At 42.4% G+C, this 10,399-nt stretch overlaps 1 protein-coding gene across 1 annotated transcript in view; it reads left to right on the top strand.

The window, feature by feature from the left end:
• The window catches only part of camkk1a (calcium/calmodulin-dependent protein kinase kinase 1, alpha a), a 76,661-nt gene that overhangs the window by 41,149 nt on the left and 25,113 nt on the right, over positions 1-10,399 (top strand). Inside the window, exons 5-6 of the mRNA XM_008299267.1 lie at positions 5,768-5,819; positions 6,429-6,562. Coding sequence (XP_008297489.1) covers positions 5,768-5,819; positions 6,429-6,562 — 186 coding nt within the window. The remainder of the gene's footprint in view (positions 1-5,767; positions 5,820-6,428; positions 6,563-10,399) is intronic.

Raw genomic sequence — 10,399 nt, 5'->3', positions numbered from 1 at the left:
GATAATTATCCCGTTATCTCGGGAAAATGGCGTTTAAAAAAATGTGCGGCCATGACCGCTCTCGGCTTCCGTACAATTGGGACCAACTTTGTGATTAAATCATGATGTATGTAAAGCATGTGACTGAAACATCACTGGACCTCCTGCAGATGAAAATATCGTCAGAAAAAACACCAGGTCTGAGGAAGTCAGGAAGTTCCCTCACAGTAAAATGACCCAGAAGTATGTGAGTGACAGCATCATAAGAGCTGCTCAGATTCTCTGAACGTTGAGGAAACGCTGCCTTTCTTAACTGTATGGATTCTTGTAGCACCACAGTTATCTTGTCATCCTTAATTCTCCTTCACATCTTTCCTTGACCTCATGATGTTTTCCATAGAGGTCAAGAAAATGTATTTATGAGAAGAGACATGACATTTTTTCTTTTCTATTTTGCTTTATTGGCACTCTTTTAATGATGTCACCCTTTTGTGCTCTCTGGACGATTGATGCTCAAAAAATATCCACTTCAACATCGGTGGATGGAAACGCACATGAATCGGATTTTCTTTTGTGATTTTTATTTTTTGGTTAAAACATTTGGATGGGCTCCTGACTAACTCCTCTACATTGCACGCCCACCATCTGCAGCCCGCTCGTGTGCCTTACATAAATGTACCAACTCCAGGAAAAACATGCCCTTCAAAGCATGTTTCTTTATAAAAATATCACCGGGAAAGCACAGTAGTAGTACATCAACATACGTAAACAGGAGGGCGTCCCGGTACAAGAGAATCCAGGTTTAAACGGAGCCTTCGCCTTGTCGGGATGACTCAGAATCTTGAAAATGAATGAAAACTTTTTTTCTGCCTTCCTTCCGTCTATCTCCAGTGTTTCTAGGTGTCTGTAGGTACAGAGAGCTCTCTTTTTTTTACTGCACACGTATCTACATTTAGTTTTTGTTTCAGCCTGTGTGGGAGCGCTCTCCTGTTTGACGCCGATTGTTGACACTGATAGAAAATGTTATCTTCCGGGACAGACTGTGGGTTACTGCAAACTGGCTCCAATGACAGACGCATCTGAAATAACAGCGACAGGAATCAGGAGAGGAGGAGAAGATGAGTAATGGCGGCGTGGAAGGGTGATTCTATTTCCTGGCAATCGGAATTGGCTTCTCATAAAACTGATTGGATTTTTTGCATGCAGAGCGTCTGCAGTGTGAGCCCACGTACAATATGCACAAGCATCACACACATACCATAGACGGGAGAGATCCTATCTGAACAGGACTGACCATGACGGGCTCTATTGTATTTAGGAACATAAAGTTTAGTTGCGTCTTTAGGAAGATACTGATGAATCTGTGGGTTGATGATGCAGCAGTGGTCAGTTTTACAGTGGATGAAAATGCCCCATTTTTTTGACTTTACAGTAAAATTTGGTCCAAGTGAGTGTTGGAGGACATTTCTCGTATGCTGGCTGCAGCATCCTGCGTTGTATAATTACAATCAATCAATCAATCAATGTCCTTTATTTAACCAGGTAAAAAAAAAAAACCCATTGAGATTTAAAACCTCTTTTTCAAGAGTGACCTGGCTCAGAGGGCAGCGCAACACGGATTACAGCAAACACACAAAACCCAAATAAAATAGAGTTTACACACTACAGAAAAACAAGAGTGGGATTACATGATTACACAGTTCAGTCGCAAGATCCAGTTTTGCTTATTTCTCTGTAATCGTCTTAAATTTCCTCAGAGATACAAGATGTGTCAATTTCAAATCCTTTTGCACATCGTTCCAGGAAGACGGGGCAGAAAATGTAAAAGCCTTTTTGCCCAGTTCGGTTCTGACTCTCTCGACCTGCGACTGTATGATGTCCTGAGAGGTTTCTGCACATGTGTGAACGCAAATATGGAGGCAGAAGTCCAAGAATAGATTTGTAAATGAAAGTCAGCCAGTGAGAGAGTCTGTGAACATACAAAGATGGACAATGTGTGGCAGCGTATAAGGAGCAGTGATGTACATGATAGCTGCAACCAGTAACAAAAGGCAAAGAACAGTGGTAAACAGAATCCAATTTCTTTACAAACTGATCAGGAGTGTTCATCAAAAGCACGTCTCCGTAGTCCAACAAGGGTAAAAAAAAAAAGTTGTGGTGATGAAATGTTTTCTGACTCGCTCACTTTGGGAGCGTTCAGCAGAGAGGGAGGCAGGAGGCAACAAAACACAAGTCGAGTCCAAGGTGCGAACAAAAGGTTCAGAAAACTAAGCACAAAGCAACAGATGGGAAGAACACAGCTGATCTGACAACTGAAAAAAAGAGACGATGCCGGACCAGAAATACACAAAGGACTGATTGACTAATGACGCACAGGTTGCACAAAAAAAACTGGTGGGAAAAGCTCAAAGGCAGGAAGTGAAGCGACGGCGTCCACAGGAAACAACTTCAGCCGAAACCCCAAACTATGACAGACTGGCAGACGTCCAGCTGTGATTATGTTATTTATCATGTTTTAGGGGCCAAAGCAAACTTAACTCATGACATATTCACTTAACTCGTTTTAAATTGGTAGCGTAAGGAATTCAACCTTCTGAACCTGAAAACCTACCAGCTGGTTACAAAGGCTGCTGTTTTCTAAAGAAATCACCAAAATGACATCATTTATGACACAAGAAACAAACAAACAAACAAAGAGATAAATCTTCAAGTTTCAAACGAAGCTTAAAATAGTGATATTTCCTAATTAGTGACTCAGCTTCCTCGCTTTTTGGCTGAACTGCAGACTGTGTTTATACACAGACACCATTTCGTTCCAGTGCTGGTCACACCTGTGGACACTTGGAAAAATGTTCTACTTGTTGATTCCAGTTATTTTTCAGTTTTATTAAACAAATAATCAAAAATTGAACTTTCGGGGCGCCCCTGTAGCTCACCTGGTTGAGCGGGCGACCCATAATAATAATAATATTAATAATAATAATAATAATAATAATGATAATGATGATAATAATAATAATGGTAGTAATAATAATAATAATTCATTTTATTTGTATCGCGCTTTTCAAGAACTCAAAGACGCTTCACAGGATAAAAGCAAAAAAGCAATAAAAGCAATAAACAATAAGCAACAAATACAAAGGTAGACAATATAGAAATACTCATGAACAGGGGCTGTAGTTCTCCGGCGCGGGGTTCGTGAGTTCGATTCCCGCTCATGACAGTTTGCTGCAGGGTCTCCCCCCTTTGCTGTCTCACTCTCTTACTGTCCTAATAAACATCGCTCAGCAGACAAAGTTCGCTCTAATTTCTAATTCCGACAACGGTTGGGCTGTTTCTCCAGAACTCGACTTTGCGAGTTTGTGTCTTGAAATGGTAAAAAGCTGTAACGCTTATTCTGTGGAAGCGCTGGTGATTTTTCTTGGAACAGCCTCTTTGGGAAACAGGTTTCACTGACAGTGGTGGAGTTCACCACTAAGTACACAGTGAGTTTGCAGGAAATGATCCAGCACATCGCTCTGTGTTTGTAATTTCATCTCATCAGCCTCTTCACTTCCTCTACGAACGAGCTAAGTTTGACCGCGGCTCCATTTTGGATATTGAGTTCAGGGTTTAAAATACCTGCCGTCTTTATTTTAAAAAATAAGCTGTTCTGTGAACTGAACACTGAACTCTTCTGTTTTATGTCTGAGAAAATCAAATGTGCTGAAACAAACCTTTTGCTACCATCTGTAACCACAGAAACTTAAATCTTTAGTTTGGAACTCACGACTCTCCAGAATTCATCCCATGTAATATAATGTGATATTTATGACGTGGTCTGTTGTTTGATGTCTTTATATTAAATACTCAGTGAGCTTTTGAATTACCCCTGGAGGATGAATAAAGTTATCTGAATTGAATTGAATCATCAAGGATTATAACTTTAGGCAGCTCCTGCGGTTCCTCTCGTACTGGGCAGGATTACTATTGCAACAACTCATCATCAGTAGGGTAAAACTAACCTGTCTCATGACGGTCTAAACCCAGCTCACGTTCCCTATTAGTGGGTGAACAATCCAATGATAGGAAGAGCCGACATCGAAGGATCACAAAGCGACGTCGCTATGAATGCTTTTCTGACAGCTCCTGCTTAAAACCCCAAAAAGTCTGAAGGATCGTCTATAATTTCTACCTTTTTTTTAAATGTAATATTCCATGTACATGATGGGTGTTAGTACATTAATTTTAGTTTAATCCAATCACCACTAAACTAGCTGAAATCCACCTCAGCCGTGTAATTGGACGAGCACATGTTGCACACAGACTGAGCAGAGCGGCGGTCAATACAGAACCACAGCTTTATTTTCGCCCTGGAGCTCAATCCAGTTCTGCTGTCAACGCTCGGTAAAGGTTACCTGATTCAACCTTTATGCTTTGAGTATAACATTTTCTGATTTCATCTCCGAGCACACGCCGCTGCACACAAGTCTTGTTTACTTGCCGGTCCACAGATTAGAGCGATGAAGACTTCACGGAGGACCTCGGTGGTGCAGCGAGGGAACAATACCTTAAATCACACTTGAACCGTCTTATCCTCCACCTCCCACTAAACGTCGTCGCTGCTGCTGTGGCACTCTTTGCTGCCTTTGATCAGCACCACACACACACAGAACCTCGTCAGCATGACATTGATTTTCAACCGGTTCATTTTGATTGTGTGTGTGTCGTTGTGTTTTGCACAGTTACTGCCGTGTTTCGTCGAAAAAGCAAAATACAGTCGTCCTTGATTTCGAGTTTGGTGAAATAAATGGTGCGCCAACCTACGCAGGCAGAATGCAGCGTTTGTAAAGGAAGCCATCCACCAGAGCTCCAATTGTTCGTGCCTTTATAAAGACGCGAGCTTTTCAACCGAAAGCTGCAGGAATTCTGATCGTCGCTGGACGATTTTTAACCGTCTGATGACTGTGTGCCTAAGAGATGCTTCATTTCCCCACGTTAACCACCCTCCCACAAGTCAGCACACACACACACAAGCAAGCAGGCGAGCACACCATGGAAACTGTGTACAGGGGAGGATCTGCTTTCTTTGCCAAACCTGGTTTTTCTGCACAGTCACAGTCATGGCGACCACAGTGTTTTTAAAAAAGACACCACCGAGCTGTACATCAGCGACACAGTTTGCGGTTTGCAAAATGCTCCACCTTATCATGAATTACTAATCAATGAAATCACATTGACATTCTGACAGACAGCGTGGTGGGGGAAATGTCCCACATGCCGTGAATGTTATATTATTTTTCCTCTCTTCTTCATTTGCATGACCAGGTCCTTGTAGCAGGAGGACATTATTACTTTCAGTTTGCTCCCACTGAGGCGCGCACACACACACACACACACACACACACACACACACACACACTTGTGGATTATCCTTGTGTTTTTTCATGAAAGATTGAACGGCCTCAGTCTCATATGTTCAGATAGTCTCCTGACCTTTTACGAGGGGGAATAGCACAGATAATAAAAACAACTTTCATGTCTCCCGCTTTGATGAATGCTCGTGTTAACGCTGCTGAAGGTTGCATCAGCGATAGAGTTCCCAGTTAAATCTTCAGGGTGTTCTGTTGAGTTATTTAAGGTCAGCTATAACGACCTTACGTTCCCCGCGTTGGGATGTTATGCAACTTCTCTACATCTAAACTTAGATTTTTTTAAATTTTGTTTTTTCTGTAATTGTGCTTGCAAATCTAGCTCATTCTCATTTGGAGTATTAATTCACTGTATAAATCCCTTTTCACCTCCCCAGGCCATGAAGGTGGTGTCCAAGAAGAAGCTAATGAAGCAGTGTGGTTTTCCACGTAAGTCCTCTTTCTTTCTTTCTTTCTGTTGTATTCTGTTGAACAGGAAAGCAAAGGAAAACCGAGGATAGTTTTAGATAGTAATAACAAATGCAATAAAAGAAAGTGAAGTAGGTAAGAGCAGAAGAAAGGATTTTTTTTATAGACCTCCATCATCGTCTGTTATCTAATAGCAGCACCGCAAACTGGTGCAAAGATGAATGAGCCACGGCGTCAGATGAGACACTCACGCAATTCACTGTCTGTCTAAGTGTTTACAACGGATGTTAACCAGTAATCTCAAGTACAAATTAACACCACGAAGGTGTGTCAGGTTGGGCTCAATGCCATTTATCTAACAGTACATGCAGTTACAGGCGAGGCCCGACAGTCAGCACACGGCTATGAGGCATCTCCTAGTAAGTGAAATCTTCTGTGCTGGTCTGCAGGTGCGTTACATATTTGGTATGTAAAGATGAGCAGATATTAAGACTATGGCAGTGAATGCTAAGACACATCAGATACATTTATAAAGACAGTAAAACAATTGTTCCATTCTCCAACGTGATAGATATATAGAAAATACCAGCAAGACTAACCGTAGCCTTGTGTCTGTGTGGTGGTCTGCAGGTCGCCCACCCCCAAGAGGACCAAAGGCAGCCCAAGGAGAGCAGCCCAAGATCTTAGGACCCCTGGAGAGGGTCTACCAAGAGATTGCCATCCTTAAAAAACTGGACCATATCAACATTGTAAAGCTGGTGGAGGTAAGGGGTTCTCAGTGTTTGGGTTATCGTTGAGAACAGAAAAGTAAATGGTTGCTGCGCTTGCATTCAGAGGCCAACCCATGCAGTAGTCCTATTGGAACTGGTACCATTAGATTTAGTACTATTCGGATTTAGTGATACATTAATATTGGAAAGCATTCAAATTTTAGTCCATTCTTTTTTTTTTTTTTTTTTTGTATTAACCGTGAGAGTTAATGTCTCTAAAATTCAAAGATGTCTCTCTTCATAAGTATGTTGCATTGAAAATGTTAAAGCATACTTGGATAAACTGCTTTTAACCCTAAAACATGCAGGACTGTGGCCCTCGAGGACCAGGATTGGACACCCCTGTCCTATAGGAATGAATAAAGTTCTGGTTGATTCATATATGAACACAGAGCTATGTGGAAATGTGGGTTTAAATAAAAAAAAAAACAAGACCGTTTACAATGTCTGCGTATGTGAGTGGATGTTCTGTGATCCAGTGTCGGGCCATATTTGTCTACATGACGGTGGTTGGCGTTCCGATTCAGTTTATCCCGGTAGCACCTCCACGTTCTGTATTATAGGATTCGCCAGAACTAATTTTGTAGATACACACCTCCTCAGTGAATCATGCTTTCTACACTTGCTGTTCCATTTGGTTGATATTTAAATCTAAATGAAAACAAGAGATTTCTTGCACGAGTAAAAAAATGTGCCACTTCATATGGGATAGTAGCAGGTGGACATTCACAGCAGGTTTAAAATCCACTTTGCTCAGATTACCCTTTACCACTCCATCGTCTGATAACCGTCCTTGCTGTGTGCATTTATGTCCAATCGGTTTGTCAAATGAAAAAGGTGCATAAGCCTGCCAGGAAGCGGGTGGGCAAACTGTGATGGGTTTACCCTCCAGCACATTTATCACGCTTATGATGTTTGGAAAAACAAAAGCTTCCACCCAGTAAATGGATTGTTGAAGTTCAAACTGAGTTTGGAAGTTTTGAAGATGGATCGACTCTCAGGATCTGCAGAGGCGGTTGTTTGGAGAGATGATAGCCAATTTTGAAGACGTGACTCAAGGTGCACGCCGCTCCCCTGTGATACCATCAGAGTGTTTTTTCAGTCGCGGCCAGATGGCGGGGGCACCGGCGGCGGGCTCGGGAGTTCGGCTCGGGCAGCCAGTCGGTAGGAAAGCAGTCTGGCTTGTCTTGGGTGAAGTGTGTGTGCCAGAAATGTAGAGTTTTTTAAGTGAAAGTGGAGTACTTCTGCTCCTGTGTGCTCGCTCTAGCAGAGAACACACAAACGCTCTTATAATGTGGGGATAGGAAGACCTGCTTCCCTCCTCTGCATCTCTGTCCGTCTCTGTTCATCCATTTAAATGGGCTGTGCCTGGGTCGGGATGGCATTCATTAGATGTGTCCAACTGATTCCTGTGAGACTGCGGTCCAGTCCATCTAATTATGGATAGACTCTCTGTTTCGTTTTGAAACATTAAAGCCCACGCTGAGTGGAACAGATTAAAACTGATGAAAGTGATATGGTCATTTGTCACAGATGGTTGGGAAGAGACAGTCAAAGCGACCTCGTTCTCACCGCCGCGTTCAGACGTTCTGAGAGTAGACGTTTCCATTTAAATCCCATGCTCGATTTATGTCATTTCCCCAAAAGTCAAGGTACCCTTTTAATGCATCTTAGTCACTGCAATAATCAGCGGCTTCACATAAAATGACTAAGCTTCTAATGGGCTGCTTTTTGCACACAACATCAGCAGTTCATTTACTGTTTATAAGGTTTTGTGCTTTGACTGGGAACAAAAACAGAAACACAGCGTGTGTCGCAGAAGGACCGGTTTTTATTTATGTGTTGGCAAACATTTACACACTGACAGTTTCAAGGTCTGTTAAAACTAACGTGTCAGTTGCTTTAGTAGTGACGTCCTGCGCTTGTTCCCTCAGCGCGGTGTGTCCTTGGCAGACACTTTGCCACGCTCATTTAAATTCACCAGGATGTTGCATTTAGGCTCCAGGTGCTTTCTGGAGGCTGTGAGCGGTCGCCTAAGCTGTGCAGTCCAGTGGGAAGGCCTGTTTTCATTAACCTGGCTGAGGCTGGATTATCAGCCCACAAAGCTCCTGCTTACTCTATGTCAAGCAGTTTGTGTGGATATAATTAAACATTTGTGGAAATATCTCCTTTGAGGCTTGATATTAAGTGAAAGAATGGACCTTTAAGCCCTCTTTGCACAGGACTAGTAATACATCGTGTGGTATAGAAACTGCTCCCCCACGCTTGTGTTTCAACCGACGCATTGGCACGAGATCAACCATAAAAATCTGCGTTTAGTGACATTATCCCTGGACACGGTATTAATCGGCTGCCTGTTGAACGACAGCAAAAATGTTCCTTACAGGATGCTGCCACGTACGTCACCCGTCTCATCATCTCTTGACATTTTGCTCCTCTGATGGATTTCTCTGAAAGGGTCTCTACGCCGACATGAGCCTTGGAAATTTGCTCCCAAAATCCTTTCAGAGCTTTCATTCATAATTACCAACGCATAAAGAAAGAAAGGTGCTGAAAGAAAAACACGAAAACCTGCAAATATAGAAAAAGAAAAACAACCCAGAATAACACTGAAGCCATTTTGCATGTTACTGATTTTATCACAAGACGGATTTGCTCTTTCTTCTGCTCAAAACCTGGCAAATGCATTATTCACAACGCAACCGTAACAGCTGTCAGACTGAACAACATTCTCTGGAGCAAACAAAATGTACACGTCTGCATCCGCCCTGCTGCTTCTGCTGGCAAATCAATTCAGTTGTGTCAGATCCACTGGCAACCATAGCAGGCTGTGACAAAAGCACCACCTTGTTTGTGGTGCTTTGGCTCATGTGTGGGGGTCTTATTGCAGCAAAACTGTTTGTAAATGTGTACGGAGAGTCGTGTGTCTGTATCTCAATGTGTGTGTCTGTGATGTGTAGAAAGATCTGTAAATGCATGCAAAGATAATAATAGATGAAAAGTCTAAGGATTTGGCTACCAGTGCTGGAAATACAGACAAATCACCAGCTACAAGTCAAACAGGCCTCACCATTGGCTGTCCTTCTAAATATGACATTTGCTTCTCTTCTGAGAGATTCGTATCTGTAACTTGAGGGTTTCTGTGTCCTGAGCTCAGGCTCACAGGCTCGTTCATTCTGCTGCTCTGTACCTTGGTAGTTGTGCCACCTGCAAGCCATCATGAAAGTTTTTGCTCAGCGACCCACAAACTCAGCAAATTTAACTTGTTCACATGTACCAGCCTCAAAGACTCTTGAGGATGCAGGAAGCATAACTACTGAGGTGCAGAGCGGCACGCAGCCAGAATGAACGAGCCTGTGAGCCTGAGCTCAGGGCAAAGACACCCTGAAGTTACAGATATGAATGAAGTGAAGCAAAAGTCATGTGTAAAAATACAGACAATTGTGAGGCCCGCTGGACTTGTAACTGTTGATTTGTCTGTGTTTCCAGCACTTGTAGCCAAATCCTTAGACTTTTCATCTATTAATATCTTTGTACGCATCGACAAATCTCCCTATAGACACACACATTGAGATACAGACACACAACTCTCTGTACACATTTACAAATAGTTTTGCTACAATAACTCATGAACTGTTCCTTTCATTCCCTTCAAATTTAATTTCCATATTTTTTGTCAACTTTTGCTCTTTCATCCACAAAACTTTGCTTCCCAGCTCTGCCAGTTTCTTTTTGGATGTTTTTATGAGCTGCAGCCTTACCTTTCTGTTGTTTTAAAGGTTTAACAGTGATGTACCTCCCGTGGTGAACTCTATGAGGATCTGGTCAACA

This window comes from Stegastes partitus, unplaced genomic scaffold (genome assembly GCF_000690725.1).
Source record: "Stegastes partitus isolate 25-593 unplaced genomic scaffold, Stegastes_partitus-1.0.2 Scaffold1397, whole genome shotgun sequence".
In the NCBI taxonomy this organism is placed as follows: Eukaryota; Metazoa; Chordata; class Actinopteri; family Pomacentridae; genus Stegastes; species Stegastes partitus.
Note: the sequence above shows the minus strand (reverse complement) of the source record. Positions and strands in the feature narration are given on the sequence as shown.